The sequence below is a fragment of the Magnolia sinica genome, chromosome 15, assembly GCF_029962835.1.
Source record: "Magnolia sinica isolate HGM2019 chromosome 15, MsV1, whole genome shotgun sequence".
NCBI lineage: Eukaryota > Viridiplantae > Streptophyta > Magnoliopsida > Magnoliales > Magnoliaceae > Magnolia > Magnolia sinica.
In genome coordinates, this window is record NC_080587.1 from 32,899,732 (window position 1) to 32,925,630 (window position 25,899).

General features: G+C 42.6%; 1 protein-coding gene across 2 annotated transcripts in view; it reads left to right on the forward strand.

Annotated features, from left to right (window-relative positions):
* Positions 1-16,430: 16,430 nt before the first annotated feature.
* The window catches only part of LOC131228013 (putative clathrin assembly protein At2g01600), a 75,481-nt gene continuing 66,012 nt past the window's right edge, over positions 16,431-25,899 (forward strand). For both annotated transcript variants that reach the window (XM_058223826.1, XM_058223828.1), the window contains exons 1-7: positions 16,431-16,686; positions 16,855-16,924; positions 17,543-17,640; positions 21,953-22,091; positions 22,244-22,371; positions 22,478-22,570; positions 22,741-22,791. In XM_058223826.1, the coding sequence (XP_058079809.1) occupies positions 16,597-16,686; positions 16,855-16,924; positions 17,543-17,640; positions 21,953-22,091; positions 22,244-22,371; positions 22,478-22,570; positions 22,741-22,791 (669 nt within the window). In that variant the 5' untranslated portion in view covers positions 16,431-16,596. The remainder of the gene's footprint in view (positions 16,687-16,854; positions 16,925-17,542; positions 17,641-21,952; positions 22,092-22,243; positions 22,372-22,477; positions 22,571-22,740; positions 22,792-25,899) is intronic.

The following is a 25,899-nucleotide window of genomic DNA, read 5'->3' on the forward strand; positions in this document are numbered from 1 at the left end:
AACTTGGCCCCAGGATAAATGATCCCTAATGGTTGGAGGGTGTTGATCAGTTGCATTGTTTTGTGGGTCAAGCTAGAACAGCCAGAGCTAATGGTGGAGGAATTCCTCCACTTATACCAAGTCAAGCCAAACCATAGTCAGCCCGGATGGCATTATTTGTCGACCTAGCGAGGATCTGAGGGGAGCCTCATTACCAACCCACCATCGTCCAACAAGAACTGAAGGGACAGATGGTTCTGGATGTCCAGGTGTTGGGAGGTAGCCAATCTACCTTCATATCAGCATCGGGTCCCTACCGCATTCTCTGACCCGGTATACATTTTTCGAATAGCCATTCTTAGTCCAGTTCAAATTGGTTAGTTTTTTATCGTGCTAAAGTTGATATGTTTGTTTCTCTGTACAGTCGTTCCCAAGTAAGTTCCTCTGGTCGACGACGGAGCTCTTGCTCGGATCAAGGTGGCGAGAGGGCTCCCTTGGGACAAAAGGTCTTAGAGGGTTCTACTTTAACTTAAGCTAATCGTTCAATCAGGCTTGGACTTTGCCCTTACTGGTAAGCCATTGGGTAAGACCTACTTCCAAGCTATAGTACTTGGGTATTTTTCATGGATTTCGCTGATATTTCGCATGTTGAACGCAGAGATGCCTAAAGCTCGTCCCATGCTCCAACCTCCTTTTAAACTCCACGCCCCTCATGCCAGGGATGAGATGGTGGCACCGAAGAAGAAGAAGATCAAGGCCTCTTCCAAGAACAAGGGGAAGGTCGGCTCCTACTGCCCTATCATGATTAAGGTAGATGGAGAGGGAATGGAGGTGAAGGCCTCCTCAGGCGCTGCTGAGCCAGCAGGGACAACCGTTCCGGAAGAGGCTGCTCCTGTCGAAGTGCAAGGGGCTGCTGCACTTCCAGCGAAGGCTCGGTCTTTGGGCGCTGAGGGGACAGCTCGCCCATGGGGTCTCCACCAGACGGTCGAGGAGATCCTCCCTTGGGCAGATTGCCACATGTCGAAGGTGGAGTTTGGCAATTTGTTCAACTCCCCTATGGACTCATCTTTGGCCCATGTGACGATGGGTCTTCTTAAGGTAAGATACCCTTTAGAGCTATGCCGTGTTTTTTTTTTAAATGCTCGCGCCTAACTCTTTCTCTCTTTTTATTGCAGTTCGCCCCGTGTGTGTTAAAGGCACGCACCGAATTTGCTCGGATGCGCGAACTAATGGGCGAGGCCGAACAGAAGGTAGCCCAGTTGAAGGCTCGAGCTGATGCTTTGGAGGCCAAGCTAAGGGCTACGAGGATGGGCCTTGAAGTGGCTACTACGGAGAAGGCCAAGGTGGCAGCGAGGCTAGAGGAGGTCTAGGGCTGGTATGTGGAGTGTCAGGCTAAGCTCATGGAGACCTCGTGCAAGCTTGAAGAGCTAAAGTTCAAGACCAAGACTATTCTTTCTCGGGCTCGGAAGGATGCGGTGGAGGAGTTCAAGGCCTCCTAGGCGTATTTGGACGATATGGATTACCTCTTTCATCAAGGTTACGCTGAATGCATCAAGGCTATGAAAGAGTCCTTCCCCGAGCTTGATCTATCTAGTTTTGACGAGGCCAAGTCGGGCTCCGATGGGTCCGGCCATAAGACGACTTCCGAGCAGGCCCCTGAGGCCAAGGCTTGAGGGTTGGTTTTTGTAGAGTAGTATTTCTTTCATCCTGCAATACCTTTCCCTTTTTCTACTTCAAGCACTTCAAGAGCTGTCCGCTTATGCCTTTTTAAGCTTCAAGCACTTCAGATATTTGTAGATCAATGTACATGTGTTTATGGGTTACTGATGTAATCATGCCCTTTGGGCCTTATTAATGAAACACTCCTTGTTGAAAGATTTCTCTCGAATTCTGAGTTTCTAAGTAAAGTAGATCGTTTTTTACTTTGCATGAATAAGCCGAAGCAAATCCAAGTTATAACTCAGGTATTGATCGGGCGTCAACTAGTGTTTTATAAAAATCCGTCCAAGCCAGATAGCTCGGACGTAGCTCGGGCATTGATCATATCAAGGTCATTAATTAATCAGGTGATGTGCTGTGACTTTATTAATATTATCTCATAATCAAGCGATATATAATGAGTGTTGTACCGACCAATTTATGGATAATAGATCTTTAGATGCTCGACATTCCATGGGGGCAGGAGAAGCTTGCCAATCAGGTCTTTTAGTCGATATGAACCAGGTCGTCCCATGCTTGAGATCACGTAAGGTCCCTCCCAATTCGGATCCAAGGTCCCTACTCCTATCTCATTGGTGTTCTGGAATGTTTTCTGAAGCACTAAATCTCCAACTCAAAACCTTCTGACCTTGACCCGTGCATTGTAGAAGCGTGATACCTGTTGTTGGCGAATGATGGTTCGAGCCCAAGCTTGCTCCCTTCGTTCTTCGAGAAGATCGAGACTGAGGGCCATAAGCTTGGTATTGGCTTGTTCATCGAATATTTAGTGTCATACGTAGGTCGATCTCCACGGGAGTGACTACCTCTACTCCGTATGTTAAAGAGAAAGGGGTCTCCCCGGTAACTGTTCGGGCAGTAGTTCGATATGCCTAGAGGACTTTAGGGAGTTCTTCAACCCATGCTCCTTTAGCACTCTCGAGCTTGGTCCGGAAATGATGCTTGATGATCTTGTTGACCGCTTCAACCTATCCATTCTCTTATGGATGTCATGGATATGAGTAGACGTTGCGAATTTTGAGGTTCTTACACATCTCCTGATACTGTTTGTTATTGAACTACTTACTGTTATCCAAGATGATGGTCCGAGGAATCCTGAACCAACATATGATATTCTTCTAAACAAAGTCGGTGATTCTTTGCTCAGTTATCTTTGCTAGTGGTTCTACTTTTGCCCACTTAATGAAGTAGTTAACGACCCCTACGGCGAACTTAGTATGACCTTTACCAATGGGAAGTGGACCGATAATGTTGATCCCCCACTGAGTAAATGGCCATGTCCAGCCATAGGGGTGAGCACTTCAAGCGGCTGTTGAGGTATATTTGTGAATTGCTAACACTTATCACATTTCTGAATGAGCTTCCATGCATCATGTTGGATGGTCATTCAATAATAACCTTGGTGAATCGCCTTGTGTGCTAATGCTCATCCTTTAAAATAGTTACCGCAAATTCGTGATCTCCGTCAGGACGTATTCTGCCTCTTCTAGTAGGATGCATCTTAAGAAAGGAAGATAGAATCCTTTCTTGTAGAGTACACCATTGAGTATGGTATATCGGGCAGCCTTAATCTTCAGTCGTCGCACTTCTGTTCGATCCTCAGGTAGCTCGCCATTCTCAAGATATTTGATAATTGGGTTGTAACGCCCTAAAATTCGAGGGTCGAGCATAACTCATCTCCCGAGTTCCAAAACATCACTTATGCAACATATTTAATGATGAATGTATGTTGACTGTATTAGTACATAAAACATTGAATAGATTAAGCCAAAAACACAGATATGATTCAGGGATAAGTGAATAAAGCAAGCGGAAGACTTATAGTAAAATGTGTACAAGTGTAAATCCCTGAATTACATATACAAGCCAGATCGTATAAAAGTGTTATTTAACAAAATTATAAGTACCAAGTTACATCATTTCAATTCCCAAAAATAGTCCCAAAGATCCCACGCATCAGACCGAGGCTCGCTAGAACCCGTCTGAAAACTGCATATAGGAGAAGGCAGCCTCGTCGTCATCCAGCTCCCGCTCTGCCTCAGACGTCGCATCCACATCTGCAACATCAGGGCCTAAGACAGAGTCTGGTGGGTGTGTAACACCGCCCCAGAAACGTGGGAGTGAGTGATCAACTCAGTGGAACAATAAGGCACTGGTTAAAATGTTATCAGTTCAATCAAACAGTAATGATAAAGCAGGACAATTAAATAAATCCTAAGTACTCTTGTTAATGCAAGTATGAATGCGGTATGATGCGTGCCCTCACGCGTACACCCTCAGCGTCTTCATCTTACGCTACGCATGGCATCGCCTCAAAGTGCGCCACATCTACAAAGCACATGCAAATGCGGTGCATGGATATGATTACCAAGTTGTTATTAGTCCGTTTCACACAACAGGATTGGGAAGCTAAGATACCTTCCTCATATCACCATCCAAACAGTGATCCATACTACGGTCGTCAATCCTAGACATCTCATACGATCATATAGTTGAGGTCGTAGCAAAGGGCTCGTCACCAATCAATGCACGCCTTTCATGCCTTTACTACCACAGATCGGCTCGTCACCTCCTTGCGGTATCCAGGTATGCTCGAGGTCACTACAAAGGGCTCGTCACCAATCAATGTAGGCCGACAGCACGAATATAGTGTCCCATACCACCATAATCGGCTCACGAGTTTAGTTGCTCACTGGTCACTACAGGGAGGCTCGTCACCCCAGCGTAGGCTGACAGCTCGACCACGGTGTCCCATACCACCATGTCCGGCTCATGAGTCTTAGCGGATCAAGTACCATAGTTAATAGGATGTCACTGGTAAGTTCGGTACCCTAGATTCAAGCAGTAGCGTCCATACATGGTTAACATACATCGGACAATCAGGTTACTTGACGAACTCGACTAACACAAGCGCACGTTGAATTGAACGACATAAAGTGCGCAAACACTCCGCGTGGCCAAACCACTGCCGCCAACTCTAATACGGCTCGGGTTCGTTTAATACGTCCTACGTGGCGAAAGTAATCTCAACCACGAATATAGAGTCAATTACCGATTTCCTGGACTAAGGCATAGTCCCAAACACCTTACGCTACTACAGATATTCATATGGAATGTAAAACAGTAATGGAACAACAATTCCAATCATGGTACATACACATCTGAAGAATATCAACTTACATGAATGTAAACATAGGAGATGCTTGAATTTAAATAACTTGGAAAGTAACTGCATAAAGGAAATCATGCGCATCAATAGGAGTATTGAGAATCACTTCTCAACGCCCACAATTAGTGTAATCAGTTACACTTAGATCATTCATGCATTTCTACAAACACTTAGCATACATGGAACAACATACATGACGTATGTTGAAATACATGCACTTAGGCAATTCCTTTTACTAAGGAGTTGTCATACATGCATCTAGCATACATACATGACAAATAATCATGACAAACACAAGTGCATATTTTATACGTATACGGTACTTTATAAATACACATAGAATACACAAATCTCACCATAGCACATGCATATCAGGAAAGCAATGTAAATACAACGTTTGGCATGTGAAATCTCATCCATAACAAGAATAAATCACTAACTGGGATTGAAAGCCTTGAAAACCATAACCTATACACTTAAAGTCCGCACCTTAAGCAAAGAATGAACCACCGAACTGATTTAGACGAGTTGTCTTCGTCAACGGTGCTAGAATACCCTAAAATAAGGATAGAAATGAGATACAACAACACCAAGTCTAATCTAAGCTCTAACACAGGTTAGGGTTAGGTTAACTTACCCCAAAAGAACTCAGAACCGTCAGAAGAACGATTCAAAGTGAAGATTCAAAGATGAAGAAGAACAAAGAAGAATCCAAGATGATTCACCAATTTATCTCTCTCACTTTCTCTCTCTTTTCCACTCTCTTTCTAAGCTAGGGTTAGAGAAAATCGAATGGAAAAGAGGGCTAGGGTTTAAGGACTATAAATAGGCCTTTACTTGATAAAAATAACCCTAGGGACAAGGTATACTTAGGTTATAACCAAAGTAAGCCTTTCTCGATCCAACGAAGCACTTCTGGTGGGCCTATAACCACGAAAGGTCGGACTTAAGCTCACTGACCATGGATCTAGGTCAGGCTGAGTTTTCGTACCGACCGGCTCTTCAGATCAGCCGTGGCAGACCACACTCAATTCAACGGTCATGGAATCTCGATCAGGTCCACAAGCATTAGGATATGCCTGGGCCAACCATCCTGATCAGAGGGTGAAATTGGGTCAGAATCCAACGGTCAGATAGCTTAAAATCATCGCGCAAGCGACACGACTCAGATTTCATAAAAAGCTTAATAAATTCCAACCGTTCTCACACTCTTCACTCCGAGCTCAATCAAATCGACCCAGAACATCAGATCGACTTGATTTTCGAGGTGAAGATCAAGCCCAACTCGGTGACCGCAACAGCCTAAGATCATCGCCATCGGACTTTCGACGCGCGGTCTAGGTCCGATCCAGATCTTCCAAAAATTCCCCAGAACAACTGGATTTAGCGATGGATCCCAAGTTTCAGAGTAACTTAGCGCTCACTAATCTACACGTTTAGAGCCATGCAGATACAATTTAAAGTGATTGATGCGAATTTCACAAGCAATCGAGTAAAGCGCTAATTACCCCAAAACAACTACTTAAGGAAAGATTAGCACAAAAATTCCAAGGTCGTTACATGGGTCCATCCAAGTGGGCCTCAAACTAATCGGGAGAACAACCGAGAGGTCAACTTCATTATGCTTGGTTTGGCCAGGAACTCGATTGGAATGGATCTCAGGATTTCATCTTCATCCGCTGTAGCGAGCTTTGCGAACATGCCAACTTTTGAATTCTTGGCCCGTGGAATCGGGGCAACACTGCATTTCTGAAAATGTCTGATCAATTCTTTAGCTTTCTGAAGATATGCTTTCATACGTTCTTTCTTGGCCTGGTAGGTTTCAGTTATTTGGTTAACGACTAACTGTGAGTCACTAAAGACTTCGAGATGCTGAGCTCCCATGTTCTTTACCAATCGGAGTCTAATGAGCAAGGCTTCATATTCTGCAATATTATTGGAGGCCTGAAATCCAAATCTTAAGGCATATTGCATAGATGTATAGTCTGGGGTCTCTAGAACTACCCCGGCCCCGCTTGCCTTAGAATTGGAAGAGTCATCAATGTAAAGCGTCCACTTAGGTGGGTCGGGATTGACTTGGGAGTTGGACGTTTCAGCGATTTGCATGTCGGGTGCATCGTTCAGTATGAGCCCCGCCTTGAGTGAGTTTGGCGTTTGCTCATGTATTAAAGGTAGCTCGACGAGGAAGTTTACCACTGCTTGGCCTTAGATGGTTATCCGGAGTTGATACTTGATATCGAATTCACTTAGCTCAATTGCCCACTTAGTTAGTCTTCCCGAAGCCTCGGTTTTCTGACGTAGTGGTTAATTGGTCAAGACCACTATGGTATGTGCTTGAAAGTATGGCTGCAGGCGCCAGGAGGAGATGACCAAAGCCAGATCTAACTTCTCCAAGGTAGGATACCTTGTCTCGGCCGTGACTAAAGCTTTGCTGACGTAGTAAACTGGGAAATGTTTTCCCTCACGTTCGCTAATCAAGGTCGAGCTAACCGCTGTGTCAGAGACGGTTAAGTATAGCAAGAGAGATTCGCCTAGCTCAGGTTTAAAGAGTAGGAGTGACAATCCTAGGTACTGCTTGAGCTATTGGAAGGCTACATCGCATTCTTCTGTCAAATTTTTCACTTGTTTCCCTTTCAACTGTTTGAAGAAGGGGAGACATTTGACTGTAGCTCGGGACACGAAGTGATTAAGGGCGACTATCCTTTCAGTGAGCCTCTGTACATCTTTGATCGTTTTTGGCGATTGCATGTCAAGGAGGGCTTTAATCTTCTCAGGATTTGTCACGATCCCTCGTTGGCTGACCAGGAAATCGAGGAATTTTCCCGAGCCAATGTTAAAGGTACATTTGCTTGGGTTTAATTTTATTCGGTATTTTCAAAGGATGAGGAACATCTCTTCTAAGTCGGCCACATGGTCTGTAGCTTTGATGCTCTTGACAAGAATGTTGTCAATATAAACCTCCATTGTCTGCTCTATTTATCGGGCGAACATTTTGTTGACTAATCGCTGATAAGTAGCACCATCATTTTTCAACCCAAATGGCATAACTTAGTAGCAATAAAGACCTTTGTCAGTGACAAAGGTAGTTTTTGTTTTATTTTGAGGATGCATTACAATTTGATTATAACCCGAGTACGCATCCATAAAACTTAGCAATTCATGTCCTGTCGTGCTATCGACCAGTTGATTGACCCAAGGGAGAGGAAAACTGTCATTGGGGCAAGCTTTTTTTTAGGTCTGTGTAGTCTACACAGACCCGCCATTTTCTGTTGGCCTTCTTCACCAGGACTATGTTTGTTATCCAGTCTGGATAGTAAACCTCCTTGATGAACTCGACCTTAATGAGTTTGTTAACTTCTTCCTTAATCACATTGTATCTCTCTAGACAAAGTGCACGTCGCTTCTATCGAATCGGCTGGTGAGCAGGGTCGGCATTCAGTCAGTGCACTAAACTTTAGAGTCAATGCCGGGCATGTCTTTGTGAGACCATGCAAAAATGTCCGCATATCATCGAAGGAGCTTCATTACATTATCTCGTAGTGATCTAGTTAAGGATGATCCAATTTGAACAGTCATAGATGGGTCGGATTCGTCCAATGGGATCAGGATGAGGTCCTCCATGGGCCGACCTCTCTTCAGATTCTTCGCAAGGATCCAGGGAGTTGATGGTCATTGCCTCGTGTGGGGTTCTCAGTGCCATCGCATAGCACTATCGAGCGTCATGTTAATCACCTTTAACGGTCCCAACGCCTTGCTCGGTTGGGAATTTCATGTCCAGGTGGTATGTTGATACAACCGCTCGTAGAAGGTTCAGGGATGGTCGTCCAAGAATAACATTGTAAACAGATGGTTGGTCGACCATCACAATGGTCTGGTTTTACCCATCTCTGGCTGAAAGGGGGACCTGGACAACTTCCTCAGGCAAGACCTATTGTTGAGGGTCAAATATTGCATATTCTCCCCCATTTACATCTTGGTTTTACGAACATGATAATGCTTAATGTTCTATTTTACTCATGTTTGTGTTGCAAAGTAAATTTAAGAGCTTGGATTAAAAAGGGTGCTAAAAGCATGGATTTGATGCTCAAGAATCACCAAAGCAAGGGATGGATTTTAGGAGATCAAGATTAAAAAATTCATATGCTAAAGATCCAAGAAAATCAAGTGATGAATGAAGAGAATCAAAGATTTGAAGTGAAGAAAAGGAATTCTGAAATCGTTCTGAAAAAGCATATTTTGAAACTCTTGGTCATTTTGTGAAATTGCGCAGAGTGAAGTCTATTTTAGGAAACTATATAGAGCGAAGTCTATTTTAGCAAACTACGTAAATTTGAGACAGTTTTTAGAGTTTTTCAACTAAGTGCGAAAGTTGGAGTTCCACAACTATAAATAGGACTCCCTAGGATGTTCTTATGCTATCTTTTAGGGTTTAAGGAGTAGAGTAAAAGGGTGGAGAAACCGTCACCAAGAATTTTTCTTCTTCTTCTTCCTTAGTTGTTTTCATGTTTTTCGTAAGAGACTTTGTTCCAATCATGTCTATAGTTGGCTAAACCTCTTAGCTAGGGCTAAGAGGTGAAGCTTGTAGCATGATGAGATGTTTCTATTACTTTGATTCATATTTATGTTAAACTCCATGGATTCTAATTTGATATTTAAAGAATACTTTTAGTTTTTAATGGTTTATTATGACTCAAATTACAATAGATCTACAATAGCTTTGAGTATCTTCTTTTTCTGATTTGAGATTGTGAAATTAGTAAGTCTTGTTGTTCACCATCATTCCTTGGGCATGGTAGGGTGATAGAATCCTTCCTAGTCTTCACAATTCTCCTACTTTGAGATTATGAGATTAGTAAATCTTGTTGTTTGTCGTTATCTCCTGGGCATGGTTTGGTGATAGAATCCCAACCAATTATTATAGTTCTCCTTTATTGACAATTAGGTCAATGGAATTTTAGATTTGGTTTTATTGATATATTTTTCAATAGGATAGGATGGGACTCCAATTTTAATTGTGTTACTTGAATTAAGCAAGAGGGATCCCTGATCGCTACAAGCGGATCCTTGGTACCCTAGTTCCCACTTTTAAATTCTTAGTTTTAATTATTTAATTCACAATTACTCTCTCAATCACTTCAGAATTAGTTTTACATCTTCTTCTAATTCTACTTCTAATTAATTTCAGAAACGCACGAGATCAGTCCCTGTAGATTTGACCTCGGTCTACCGAGATTATTACTACATCGCGACCCTACACCTTGAGATTACGAACAAGTTTTTGGACTTGTTCGCCTGAAAAACCGAGCAGTGGAGTTTTGACATGTCAGAGTAGGACCGACCAACTCCCATTTTGTGGAAAGCTTAGGCGAAGAGTACATCTGCTGATGATCCAGTGCCGACAAGGATCCAAAATATCTTTCGATTGGCTATGATTAGGGAGATTACCAATGCATCGCCGTGAGGGTGATGGATACCTCCGGCATCTTCTTCAGTGAAAGTTTCGTTGTTGTATTCTTCCACCCTTTTCTCTTTTTAAAGATCTTCTTAGAAGCAAGACTTCTTCCTCAGGGCGACCAATGCCCCTGCATGTAGTTTTCGAGCATTGTTCGAGTCGCCTCCACCTCCACGACCTCCAAAGATAGTGCAAATCTCTCCAGTCAGCTGATTGTTAATCAGCTGTTCTCATGCGGTTGCAATCCGATCTCCTTTATCGCTGAGTATTCTCTAAGATGGTCGTCGCGAATGAGCGCTTCGATTTCCTGCTTGAGGTTAAAGCAGTCGCTCGTGTTTTGCCCGTGATCCCGATGAAAAAGGTAATATTTATTCTTGCTCCTCCTATTGGGATTGGACTTCAATTTGTTCGACCAATGGAGAAGGCAATTGTCCTTGATTTCCATCAGGACCTGTTTCGATGTCTTGCTAAGAGGAGTGTAAGTTTTAAACTTACTGTCGGGCCATTTTTCGGCCTGCGGTTGTCTCAAGATCGGTCATCTTTTCGCTTCTTATTTGCATTGGTTGAGCTGGGCTCTGCCTTTGCTTGTTGTTCTTTGACCGGAGGGATTTTACTCTGGATGACATCCCGCAAAATTCAAGACTCTTCAGCATTGGCGCATTTTCGTGATCGATTTAAAAATTCAGCCACAGTGGCCGTATGATTCTTGTCCAGAGAAAAGAGGAACGACTTATCTCTCAGTCCGCTCATAATGGTGTTAAGGGCGACTTCTTCCGAGTGCTTCCGAAGTTGCAATGCTTTCATATTGAAGCGTTTGATGTAGTTTTTCAGAAGTTCACCCTCTCGCTGAATCACATGGAGAAGGTCGGAAGGTGCCTTGAGCCTCTTTTTCCCTCCGAAGAAGTTCGTGACAAAGGTTTGATTGAGCTTGGAGAATGAGCTGATGGATTTCAGTTTTAGTTGTTTGAACCATAGTCGAGCATCGTCGGATAGGGTCAGGGAGAATGCCCGACACATGACTGCGTCAAAAGCATCATGGAGTTCCATGTAGATACTGAAGGATTCCATGTGCTCTAACGGGTCGGTGTTCCTTGAGAAGGGAGTGATTTGGGGCAATCATAACTTATCCGATAGTCGTGCTCCCATGATATTGGCAGTGAATGGAGATTCAGTTTCCTCCATCATGGTCTGCGTAGCGTTAGCTCAGTAAATCTGCTGCATGTCTCCAATCTGATCTTACAGACTTTTCAGCTTGGCTTTTCATGGTTCTCGCTCTCATCGGCAGCTTCGACTGGGGCCTTGCTGCGCCTTTTCTGATTTAACTCATGGCGTAGGTCAAAGGTAGACAAAGGGGTAGTTTCAAAGACATGAGATGGGACAGGTACAACCGAGCTGTGTTGTTGACTCGGTTGGGGGGCGATATGTATGTAGGACAGCCGAGAAGGATCACAACTCGGTTGTCCATCTCCTTTGTCGACCCTTGATACATGTTGGGGTTGCATTTTCTCTAGCAGTTGCTTCATGTAGCCCATATCCGCTTTTATGTCTCCAACCTCCTTTTCGAGGTTGTTTAACTGGCCATTCTTCGCATGAGTTCGTTGACCGCTTCTGCCGGAATCGGAGGTGGCCTGATGCTAAGAGGAGGAACCTTGGTGGCTCTTCTGTTGCTCAGCTTGTCTCGGCTGCTCTACAGGTTGTGGGGCACGATCAGGCGCAGGTAAGGTTGTGATCGGAATTGCCACTGGAGGGGATTGAACCTTCTTCTTTCCCCTTGCCATGGTAGATTTCACTGATATAATGGGAACGGATTGAGATGTCGTTCTCACAGATGGCGCCAAACTGTTGATGCAGTTTTCTGGTAGATCATCCTTGGTTGACCTTTTCTGGACTTGCAAAAGAAAAAGGGAAGGAACAAAGGAGACCCTGGCTAGTGCAGGGGACCCTTCGATGCTTAAGTCAGGCCTATGGGTCTTTAAAGGAGGATGATTTCTTGGAAAAGAGTCACCGGTCGAGTGTTAAGATGAGTGTACGTACCTTTCAAAGGTTAACAATACCTCTATTTATAGGGGTAAGATGTAGGCATCGTTAGGAATCATTTCCTGATATTTTGAAGGGGAATCCGTTTGGATCCTGGATGTAGATGTCTACAAAGATTTTAACTCAATCCTGGTGCTCTTGGGATTTGATCTTATCTCCCGAAGATCTCGGGAGAGATCTTCAGGCAGTTGGCTTAATCCGTGTATAAACTATAATGGGCAATTGTTTTGTCGAGCTATAGCCAAGCTATCATTGACCTGTAGCCGAGATATGTTGCCGATCCAGGATCACATTTCGGCTGATCTGTTTTAACCTATGGGCTTGGTCGGCTCCTGGCCATATGAGTGTTCTTACAATTGCACTCTCTTTGAGGGTCCTGTTGGGAGTATTGCACAAAAACTTAGGATCTCGCCTCCCAAAAAACACTAGAATTATGGGATATAATAAAACAATGAAATAAATCAAAGCACAAATCACACGACATGAGATTTTACGTGGAAAACCCTCGAAGAGGTAAAAAACCACGAGACCTAGTCCAGAGCAACAATTCACTATGAAGTAGAACGTTACAACCGATCACAAGCACACATCGCTTGGATCAAACCTTCTTCACTTACGTAGGAGTGGATGAACAATAAGAGAATAATGAAAATGGAGAGATCTCACCGATCACAAGGACGTAGAAGCGCTGAGACGTCGACTGCGCAGTAGATCACCTCTACGAGCAGAATCCTCCCTTCCATAACTTCCTTTCTCTCTCTCTCTCTCTCTCTCTTTCTCTCTCTCTTCCTCTTTAACGTGAAAACGCCTTAATGAAATCACTTTAGGAAGCCTCAGCCTACCCTAGAATAGCCCTAGGGACCCCTATTTATAATTTAGGAAACTTCTCTTCCCCACCTCTATGAAACTGCCTCAAATTTACGCAGTTCACACAAAATTCGCGTAAAATCTTTGTAACCCTCGACTAGTCGAGCTAGGTCCTTGACAGGTCGAGCCTGACCCTCGACTGGTCGACGCCAAAAAATACAGCTTGCTGGACTTTGAGTCGAGCGAGCCTTGACCGGTCGAGCAGCCCCCTCGACCGGTCGAGCCAGTCCCTCGACTGGTCGAGCAGCGTGGTAATGCCAAGATTTAAGGCATTTGATTTACAACAAGCTGCACTACCTCTCCTTTGAATTGAGGAGGAAAATAGGTCCTTACAGCTATGTCGACCTCTTTGAAGGTCAGCTTGTTCTTGGACGTAGAAGCCCTTACTGGCTTAGATTTTGAAGGCCCGTACTATTTTGTAGAGTTGGTCCATTCCATAAGTCTGACCTATGCGACTTAGCTATTTTACAATATCGGAAGGAAAACCTCGTAATTTGAAAATATTCTGGCTGATAAATAAATGGCTGACAACCATATGTCACTGTGAATCCTACTAGTCTAGGGAGTCAAAGTGAAGATGTGCTACAAAGTTATACGGACTGTCGTAGCTGGTGGGTAAGCTTGAAAATTTCTAAAAGACAGTTTGGATAATTGAAGAGCAGGTCGTTGAACTTCAACTCCCGATCAAGGGTTCGAGTACCCATAGGGGGTGAAATTCCACCAGCGTGAGTGTGTGGAGGTGTGTGTGCCTGTGTTAAAAAAAAAAAAAAAAAGGTCGTTGAAAAATGTATACCTATTGAATAAAATACCCACTTGGGGTGGGGTCATACTAATCTTCGGCCACAACAAGCATGAAATGGGAAGTATATGATCTGCCCTTGGCTTTGCAAAATTGAGGTTCACACTTGAGTGATCTAGCTGCTTTATTTTTTTGACCTCATCGTGGATGTACCATAATACCAGAACTTTTTACATATTCGAAGATCCTAGAAACCACTCTTTTTGCTCTTTTCCACTATTGAACGGCACAGTAGCTTATTTTTATTCTCAACCGTTTATTTGCATGCACCAAGCTGTATTCCTGTTTTGGAAACGGATTGGCTACTCCCCCTGCCACTATCCCGGTGGCTGATGGTCGGTGCTCTGTGGGCCCCACCATGATGTATGTGTTTTTCCGTCCATTCCGTTCATCCATTTTTACCGATCATTTTATGGCTTGATCCCAAAAATGAGAGGGATATAAATCCAAGTTGTACCACACCACAGGAAAACAATATTGATTGGATATCCACCATAAAATCCACCTAAGGCCCACTGTACTGTTTATTTGACATCCAATATGTTGATTAGGTCATACAAACCCAGATGAAGGGGAAAAACAAAGATTAGCTTGATCCAAAACTTTTATGGCTCTCAAAAAGTTTTTAATGGTCGAACTTCATTCAACACGATTTCCTGTAATGTGGTCCACTTGAGATTGTGATATACCTCATTTTTGGTCTCATACCATAAAATGATTTATAAAAATAGATGGACGGCATGGATGAAACACATACATCATAGTGGGTCCCACAGAGCACCGACCATTAGCCATGTTGGAAATATACAGATTAATGTATTTCTGTATAATGTGGAAACCGAAAAGTGCAAAATAATCAGAAATCAGGACAGGCTGAAGCACGTCTGAAACGCTGTCCTTAAAGCGTTATTTGCCCCTACTCAAGTGAATTGAGTATGCTGGTAGGTTACAGGCAAATAACTTCTAAGATATGACGAGCCTGGTGTGGGTCTGCGTTCAGCAAACACGAAGGCCCACCAAATGGAACTCAATTACACATTTTCTGGCGGTATTACAGTATAAAAGAAAAATCCCAAAGAAGAAGAAAAGAAGAGAAAAAGTGGTTTCAACTTCTGCACAGGTCAGTTCAAATCTTCAACCATTGGTTCAGTTGAACCGTCCTAGACCACACCACTGGTCTGTTCTTCAAGCTAAGGTTTAAGCCTTACTATGTTGCTGGAAACCCATCCAAGTCCTCCTTTTATAGGCTATGGTGGCTAGGGGGTTATGGTCCAAAGACTTAAATTCCATTAAGATATTTCTAGCTGTTGGAAAACTAGCCGTTTTATGGCCGTTTTTTGACTGTTGTGCATGGACCATTAAGCTGCTGCATGCTGACTGTTGTGAGACAACAACTAGCCGTTTTCTAGCTATTGGGCTAGCCATGCAGCAGTTACAGCTGGACCCTGCACTAATGGCTCAGCTGTTACAGTTTCTACTGCAACAGCTCTTTTCAGTCCCTCTATTTATACAGAGAGATTTCTCTCTCATTCCGTTAGTTTCTCTGCTAACCAACCACTAGCGCCTCTACAGCCACACTACCTCACATACCCACGCCCTCACACCGAGCTCAAGCCCGAGACTGAGACCGAAACCGTGCCCGTGCCCGAGCCCGTGCCCGAGCGCGCACGCGCGGGTGTTCTAGTGCATACGCAAGGTCCATAGTCCACGGATTAAGTAGGTAAATATTATAATATTCCATATCCTTCATATAAACCACAGGTTTTTCTCTTCTCTTTTCCATGTGCGACTGTTCCCAAAAAACCTGCAGAAAAGTGTTTTTTCAAAACAACTTTTTATATTATATATTATTTTATTATTAAAATCAATATTTTTTGCAACAAGCCATTGGCTGGTGGCAAGGGGGAGTAGCCAATCCGTTTCCTCCTGTTTTTCTCCTCTCACCTATCTACTAAAAGTGGGTCCCATCGTACAAACGGACTGGATCTCTGATCAAACTGAAAACAACAGTCCACTGTGCACATCGTAGCGTAAATGCCCATGCATGCGAGATTGAAGATGCGATTCCTAGTACGCTTGCCTACTTGGCATACATGATTAAGAATAGAGCCATTTATCAGGTGGGATCCACCGTAACATGCCCTGGCCCAAAGAACGAGAGCACGCCCATCATAATGTTGCTTCAAGTTTATGATAAAAACGAACGGTGCGGGAAGAAAGATGGCACGCGCTTTCTATATTAAGCACAAACGTAGCCCGCACGATGATCGGATCTGCTTTATTTAAGTTACGGGCAATGTCCACAACTACCCCACCTGATGAATGCCTACAATATCTCACACGTGGGTCAATCCTACACGCGCATCGTGAATTCCCTGCGCGTCTCTCTTTCATACCAAAAAAAAAAGTAGTCCAGGGCAGCGTTAGTCCAAACGCAACATCTCCGATCTTGGAAAGGCGACGAAGAATAAAAAGAAAAAAAAAAGAAAAGAAAAATAAGGTAAAAATCATATAACGAACGCTCCCACCAGAAGGGGGAGAGAGCGGTTGCAGAGGCGAAGGAGAAGGAAGAGAGAGATGGGGACACTGCAGAGCTGGAGAAAGGCTTACGGAGCCCTGAAAGACACCACAAAAGTCGGAATCGCCAATCTAAGCAGCGATTTCAAAGTGAGTCTTCTCTTCTTCTTCCCTCTTCTCCTCTCTCTCTCTCTCTCTCTCTCTCTCTCTCTCTCTCTCTCTATATATATATATATGTATATATATATATATTCCTTAAATCTCTCTCAAAGATGGCCAAAAAAGAAAAAATAATAATAATTTCCTCGGATCTGACAGGACGTCGACATCGCGATCGTCAAGGCGACCAATCACGTTGAGTGCCCGCCCAAGGAGAGACATCTACGAAGTGAGTTTTTTTTTTTTTTTTGTGAGGAATTTTAGGACCGAGGATTTTGGTTGGATCTTCAGTATGATGGATGCCACTGTGGATGGGCCTTTCCCTGAAAATTCTTCTTCATCTTGCGTTCCTGATCTTTCTATCATTGATGTGACTGGATGGTCCACATTCAGCTGATGTATGGCTGATAATTGGATGGTTAAGATCTTCCAATCTTGGGGATCTTTCAGGAAATGGTCGGTCCAGAGTGGACTATTGAACACAAGGGGTCCAATGTAGATGTGCTTGGCTGTAGAATCATCCAGACTGGATGAACGCAAACTATCCAATTATGGGACTTTAAGATGAACGGAAAGAATAGAGATTTTTGCAAGATGGTTCATACAGGGTGGATCATTTGTATACGTGGCCTACTTTCAAGTGCAGATGGCCCTAAAATCACCCTAATCAGATGGCCCTGATCATCTGATCAGGGTGATTATGTAAATCTATTGTAGTTGGTGATTGTAGGTGGACTCACCATTTGCGCTGGTACAGTAAGAAAAATTCTTACTGGATCATCCCCCACCTCTCTTTAGAGGAAGGATCCGTGAAACTAATTCATTTGAAATGGATTGATATTTTCAGAAATCTTGGCTGCGACCTCCGTGATCCGTCCCCGTGCTGATGTTGCCTATTGTATACATGCCCTTGCACGGCGGTTGGCAAAGACCCACAACTGGACTGTATGCTTCTTTCCTCTCCCAACTCATTGATTTTTTTTTTTTTTCATTTCTGCATTTCCATGGAAATGACTTCTCATTTCCATTTCTGCTGTTCGGAAATAACTTTCATTTGGTTTATTGATTGGTAAATGAGGAATTGTTCATGAAAGAGGGCCTAAATACATGTATAAAGCCGTTAATCTACACACCACTACATGTACCAGCGTGTCACAGATATCACGATATTGAAAACTGATGGATGCATATGGGGGGTCCCCAGCCACATTCATTTTTTTTTTTTTTGCTGATTGGCCTGATTTTGTATTAGAGCAACTAAAAGATCAGACCCACCTGATTGATGGATTAGGACTTTCTCTGCCACTTGTTTTAAAGCTGGAGATTGGATGAAAACCATCAAATTTGTGTTTTAAACAATCAACACAAGGGTGAATTTGAAAAAAATATGATGATGGCAATCATTCAATTCCCACAATGGTCCATCAAATCAATGGACCTGATAACTAGCGGTGCACATGGAACCAGTAAACCGGACTGGAACCGACCAAACTGCACGGTTTGGTTCGGTTCTGAAGTACACCGGTTCTGGTTCTGAAAATCAAAGAAGCAGTTAGTTCGATTTGGTTCTCGGTTTGGGGTTATGTAGAACCGAACTGGACCGTGAATCGAACCTGGAACCGGGCCGTAGAACCAAACTTGGATCCGAACCTGGAACTGGACTTGTCTTAAAGCTATTTTATGAGTTTTCAATGTATTTTAGTTGTCTATTTGACTCATGATTTATGGTTTACAATGCGCCCCTTGATTGTTTCCATAAATGTCTTTTTACACACCTTACACAATATCTATACCTAGAGGTGTACACAAACTGAGCTAGCTCGACTCGACTCGAAGGAGCTCGATTTGACTCAGTTCGAAGCTGAGTTCGAGCCAAGTCGAGCTGATTTTTTGAGCTCGAAAATGAGTTCGAGCTGGCCCCAGCTCGACTCGACTTGGATCGAACCTAGCTCGAATCGAACCAGTTCGGTGACTCGGTTACTTTGATATTGATGTTGCTCACCAAGTGTTTGATGAAATGACTCAAAGAAGTGTGGCTGGTGGCAAGGAAGGTATGTATATGAAACCAACACCCTTTTTTTCTTGATTTTTATGTTGCTTAGAAGGTGTTTGATAAAATACCTATAAAACCATTGCTGTTGTCTCAAATACAGTGAGATTTTGAAGGTGTAGTCCAAGTGTTTGTGAAAATGCTGCAATGACGAACTCGGCTCGATCTTGGCTCGAACTGACTTGAGCGGCTGACCGAACCGAGCTGAGCTAGCTAGTCAGGCTCAAGGACTGAGCCGAGCCGAGCCGAGTTCGAGCCGAGTTCAGCTAGTGGCCGAGCCGAGTTGAGTTGAGGCCAGCTCCACTCGGTTCGACTCGATGTACACCCCTATCTATACCATTCATCAAATAGATCACAACACGAATGGACATGGGTTCGATTATAAAAAAAACATGCAATTGGGCTAGATTATAAAAAGCCCAGAACCATAGAACCGAGCCGAAACCGAACCGGTTTTTACATTCCGGTTCTGATTCGGATCTAGGGTGCAAACGGTTTGGTTTCGGTTCCGATTTTCTTGGAACCGCTCGGAATGGTCCGGTTCCAGTTTCACCCCGGAACTGGACCGAATTGAACCATGTGCGCCCCTACTGATAATCGTATACATATGCCACGTGGACAGGTGTTCTTTTAGTGATTCCTTGTGCACAAGTGTTGATGACTAGATTGACAAAACATACCCATTCTAATTAATAGACGCTCCACCCTCCTCGAGTGATGGCGTACGAAGTTTAGAGCACTGATCAACCTATAAGTGCCCCATGTGTACAATGGAGATGCCATAAATATTCCTGTTGATGACTCAAATGACTAACTATTCAACTCAAGATCAAGTGATGGTCTATAAATTTATATATCCAAATCTTCTGATACCACAATGTCTGACAGACAATATTCTTATAAAAAAATAGTATGTCACACCATTGGTTGCATGTTAAAAAACAAAAAGATAGATCATTGGTTATGTGTTAAAAACACAAAAAGATAGATTGTAATGTTTTACATTTTTCCTATTTTCATCAACTTTTTTTCAAGTTATTTTGCCAAAAAAAAATTTAGGCCGATGTGGTATGATATAGCCCATATTGCATCGTTTTTGGGCCCAACTCAAACACCTATTGATACTATTTTTCGAAACCTTGGCCACCACACATGTTCAAAGCGCCCCACGTGTCAATGTGGCACTATCATCTTCAAGCACTCCATATGTACTAATATGCTAGTACGCAGTGTGCAACATGTGCTACATGTGCCATCCATTGTCAAGCGCTCTACATGTGCCACCATCCATCGTTGAGTGCTCCACGTGTCTGACATGTGCCACCATCCATCGTCTAATGTTCCACGTGTGCCATGTGCCACCATCCATCGACAAGCGCTTCACATGTGGCACCAACCTTCTGCAAGTGCCCACGTGTGCCAATGTGCCACATGTGCCACCATAATCTTCAAGAACCCCACATGCACCGTACATGCCAATGGGCCACATGTGCATGCTATCTATCTTCAAGCACCCCACATGTGCCCAATGTGTCACATGTGTGACTAATGAGACACATGTGCCAAATGTGCCACATGTGTGACTAATGTGACACATGTGCCACCTTCCATCTTCAAGTAATTTTTCATTAAGGATTCCATTTTGCCAAACAATAAAATTTTAAATGTAGGATTAATAAATCTTTTTGAATAACAATAAGGGAAACAACATTTTCTTTCCCACAATTTCCTAACACATTGTTGTGTCTTGAGAAATATTGTTTTCTCACATTCTTTTTTCCACAAATCCTGTTGAACCTAGATCTTTTTGAGTTTTCCATGCAGGATAGTTGAGGACACTGACAGTTGGCACCTGCCATAGGTGTCTATTTCGATCAGAAACATGTGTCAGAGATTGGAACATCTATATTCAATAATAACAAAAGAAATTCAATCAAAGAATAATCAGCATCATTTTATTTCATTAATCCAAATTCTTGTTACATTCCTCACATTGCCATTGATTCCAAAATAAAGTACATTTAATTAATGTAATTGAAAGTAATTAATCAAGGATTTCGACAACATGTCGGCTTATAGAGCATCCGTCGCAATGACAAGATAGTTGTGCGGGTTCAGAACCCTTGTTTCACGCTGGTATGCACGAGACGCATATAGAATTCATAATCCATGGCGAATATGTGAAAGTTGCATGGCACATAGGTCACTAGGGACCTTTGTTGCAAGCAGATCCTGTTATGCGGTTGCGCAACAGGCTAGCTCCTTGCTCCTTGCATCTTCTTTCTCCTTCTCTCGTGCTTCGACCCGCGAGATACTTGAGTTTTGAACCTCTTGATTTCGAAAGCTTCCAAATGTTCTCTTTGATCATTCTTTCTTTTCGATCTCTACATGAGAGGGGGAGGGGGTATTTATAGGCCTTCACACGTATGAAACCTCAGATCTGCACAACAAGGCATGGTTGCACGTGCACGCAATTCACCCCTATTGTGTGGTCGTGCAATCACTTTTTTTGTGCGACTTGGTCGTGCCATCGGCCTGTACGCTGCCAGCTCGTTTTTCCCAATGATCTAGACCCAACACTTTGGTCTTAAATTGCACAGTCACGCAATCCATCTCTGTTGCGCGACCTCACAACACAGCTATCTTGTGCAAATCTTGATTTTTGTGCTCTAACATATGCTCCCTCGATCCTTCTTGAATTTGCTTCGAAATCAAATAGGGGATCAAATCTTTTTTTCGCCTAAAATTTTTCTCAGTGTTGCGCGATCGGGTTGGCATAATAGCCAGTCGGGTCCCATTGTCTATATAAACCGACCTCCCTTCACTTTACTTATTTCACCCTCTTCTTCTTTACTGAGTTCTGCTATCCTTTTGCACGACTGTGCAATAGAACTCCATTGTGCGACCGCGCAATCGATCTCCATTGCACGACCGCGCAACTCCCATTTGGCTCGGCATAAACTTGCCAAAGTCTCCAGACTGCCGAAATTTCATCCTGCCCTTTCTTTTCTACTCCAATCAAATGGCAAAGAGTAAGAGAACTTCCGTTTGTTGTCAGTAACTTGTTTCACAATTTACTAGAGCATCCTAAAGAAGCAATGTATTTGTTGTCAGTGTTTACATGTATCTTCTGTTTCAGCTCTTTTATATGGTGTGTTGGAGTCACAGCTTTTGTTCTTGATATTTTTCTCCCGCTTCTTGGTGCAGGTGGCTTTGAAAACACTGATAGTCATTCATAGGACCCTAAGGGAGGGTGATCCTACTTTCAGAGAGGAGCTTCTCAGTTTCTCCCAGAGGGGGCGCATACTCCAATTATCCAATTTCAAGGATGACTCGAGCCCTATAGGTCTCTCTATTCGCATCCAAATAATTTTAAAAAAACTTATATCATCATATATGCATTTCTATTATTGGGGCATTGACTGATTTTTGTCCTATCCTGAGGTTGGAGTGTTGGTTCTTTTGCAATTTCGTTTTCTTTTGTTTTTTCATTTCCAGCATGGGATTGCTCTGCATGGGTTCGTACATATGCACTTTTCTTGGAGGAAAGATTGGAATGTTTCAGGATTTTGAAGTACGATGTTGAAGCTGAGCGCCTAACAAAACCCACTGAAGGTCATGAAAAGGTACAATTCGGAGATGACTTCTTCAGATAATACATGCGGTTTGTCTATTGTTTTTACCAACTGCAGTATGATCTTTCTTTCTTTTTGGGTTATTATATGTTAACAGGGCCATAGTAGAACCAGGGATCTGGACAGTGAAGAACTGTTGGAGCAGTTGCCTGCCCTACAACAGCTCTTATATCGTCTTATTGGTTGCCGGGTAGCTTTCATTTTCATGTGACATCTTGACCTTATATAGAATTGATGAGAATGATTACTTTAGACTCACATTGAATTTGAGCTAATATCTTGATGTGGGAACAGTTCATTCATTTATTTATTTTTTCATTTTTCTTGAAGATAATGCTGATGTTGGTGCTGATTTTGCAGCCAGAAGGAGCGGCTGTTGGCAATTACGTCATACAGTATGCCCTGGCTTTGGTATGTCTACTTACATGTCCTAGAGTTGTGATTTACATTTGACAGTGCTGATTCTGACAAATGTAGTGAATGCTGGGTTCTACTTCTGCTATAAATACATGAGTTTCTATCACTACTTGATGTATTTGCGAAATTTGGTCCACATCTTTAAAACCTACCAAACAGTTTATTGATCCAAAAATAGGCAGTGGTATAACAGTTTTCATATGGATTCTTTGATTACCATCCTAGGAACTTGCTCAAAACTACCTAGTGGAAGCCATTTCTTCTTCTTCTTCTTCTTTTTCTTTTTTCTTTTTCTTTTTTCTACTTAGGAGTAAGAGGCCTGAATACTCATTTTCCCGCATGTGTACATTTAAAAGAAAGTTTGTACACAATAAGTTTGATCTTGACAAAGTTTATATTTAAACAGTGGGATGCAGAGTTGGATTAACCATGAAATTCATTAAATGGTGTTGGTGATTAGATCTAACCCCATGCATGTGCAGGAAATTTGTGGTCGGGACTATTCATATTAATTCTAGAGGGCTCGAGATTGAATAATTTAGACATCTGATTAGCGTATTGTAGCTGATGTTACAATTTGGTTATGGTGCTCCTTGATTCTTTGGATCAAGTCGCACTAGGAAGTGGGACTAAATCGATAGGTTGCTGACGTTGCATACCCGTTGCAATTTCAAAAGGAGGGAGTCCTGTAGTGCGGTTTACAGAACTGTTATAAGAAAACTCAACTCGTGGTAACACAATGTCCCATGAGTTGATATGATCACCAAGTAGACATTGAAGTATATTCCCAAGACTACAGTTGACGACTTCAATTTGCCCATTTTCTTGCGAATGATAAGCACTTGAGAAGTTCAACTTAGTTCCCATCCTAGACCAAAGGTGTGCCAAAAGTAGCTTATAAACTTTACATCACAGTCAGATACAATCGTTTTGGGAACACCATGTAAATGAACCACCCCTTTGACGAAAGCATTAGCAATGTGCATGGCATGTAATGTCTTCTTACAAGGGATAAAATGAACCATCTTCGAGAACCTGTCAACCACGTCATAAATAGAGTCATAGCTATGTTGAGTCTTAGGCAATCCCAAGCTGAAATCTATATTGGTGTATTCTCATGGAGCATCTAGCAAAGGCAATGGCGTATAAAGACAATTATTCTGCTTGCTACTTTTACCTAACTGGCATGCTCAACATTGACGAATAATGATCCCTAATCTTTCTTCAAACCTGGCCTGTAGAAACGCTCTTCGACCAAGGCTGTTGTTTTATCGTTACGTAAGTGACCACCCAGGCCATCTGAATGAAGCTCATGTATAGCAGGTTCTTACAAGGAACTCTTAGGAAGACACAAACCCAACGTGCAAGCTAAATCTTGGATACTTGGTGCCTGCGCTAGAAATGAGGGTTGAAAATACCTTCCCAAAATCATCATCTACGGAATAGTCCCCTTTTAAGTTCTTCAAACCCAACAACGAAAGTTGATAAGGTAGACAATAGGTGTGATTGTCAACTGAGGGTGTCCGCTATCCTATTTTTGACTCTAGCGCAATGTTTTAGGTTGAATGTGAACTATTGAAGATAAACACTCCACTTAGCATGCCTAGCGCTAAACTTCTTCTGAGAATTCAAAAAATGTAATGCCTTGTGATCAGAATAGAGCACAAACTCCCTATTAGTGTTCAAAATATCAGTACCGCGCTATGTATCGCACCCTTGGGATATAGATATGTATCGGTTATCACATGGGATATATCGTTTGTATCGCATAATTTATCACACTTTTTGGGAAACATGGAAACATTGGGAAAATGGTTGAATTTTTTAATGAAACTTCAGGAATTGTTAAAAAAGACCTTAAGACACTTTTAAAACATAACATCTCAAAAAAAAAAAGATGCACATAATAAATTTTCTTTGTATAGGGTCATAAGCATGCGATGTTTAATTGAAATAATGTAATATATTTAAATTGAATGCATGATATTTATAAATGTATCAAAGAATGTATGCAAACACAACCAATTAATTGAAAAGCAAAAGAAGTAAAAATTGAGAAATATACATATCAATGATGAGGACTGGTTGTCAATGATGAGGACTGGTTGTTGCCTAGACCCACAGAGTTGCACGGTGGCTCGTAATTATCGTCTCCATCTCAACGGGGCTGGGAATAGTATTGCTGCTCCACAAATCGACAATACTGTGCCCAGGTCATAGTAGAGTGGTACCAGTTAAGAGACTCCTTAACATAACGTTGGTACTAATCCTCTTCGAACTGAATCAATACGCCCATCCGTGGGTACTGCGTAATTGTCACAGTCTGTGGCTGATGTGGATTTGGGAAGGGCACATATGAAGCTCCTTGGTATCCATATTGCTGACCATATCCATATTGCTGCTCATATCCCTGGCCATACGCTGGTATACGTTGAAGCTCTTTGGTATCAGGATTGGTTGGTGTACGTGTGTTGACGTCACCAAGTTCTCTGGGTCTCATCATGAGGTATCTGTTATATCCAAACCGGCCGTCCATTTGGCGAGCTCATCGTAAGGCTTGAGCTAAAAAATAAGGAAGATTCAATTATCAAGTGGACCACACTGCAAAACGTAGTGGGGGATTGAACGTCTACCATTGAAACCATTTGGGGTCACAAAAGTTTTGGATCAATATGATATTTGTTTTTCCTTTTCATCCAAGTATTTGTGACCTTTATGAACAGATTGGATGGAAAATAAATGTAATGGTGGGCCCTATAAACCTTTTAATGGTAAGAATCATTCTCACTGCCGTTTGTGGTGTGGTCCACTTGAGATTTGGATATGATTCATTTTTGGGCTCATGATCTAAAATGATCTTGCCAAATAGATGAACGGGGTGGATATAATAAATACATCATTGTGTGGCCCATGTAACTTTGATCTCCTTTGAACAATTCATACCACTCGGAGCTTGAGGGGTGTCTTTGTGGTACACCAGCCAGTCTTGTCATAGGTTCAGTGGGTCCACCTTGCTATATATATTTTATCCAGGCCGTCCATTTATTTTTTAATATCATCTAAGCATATTATTCCAAAAATTAAGTAGATCCAAATCTTGGG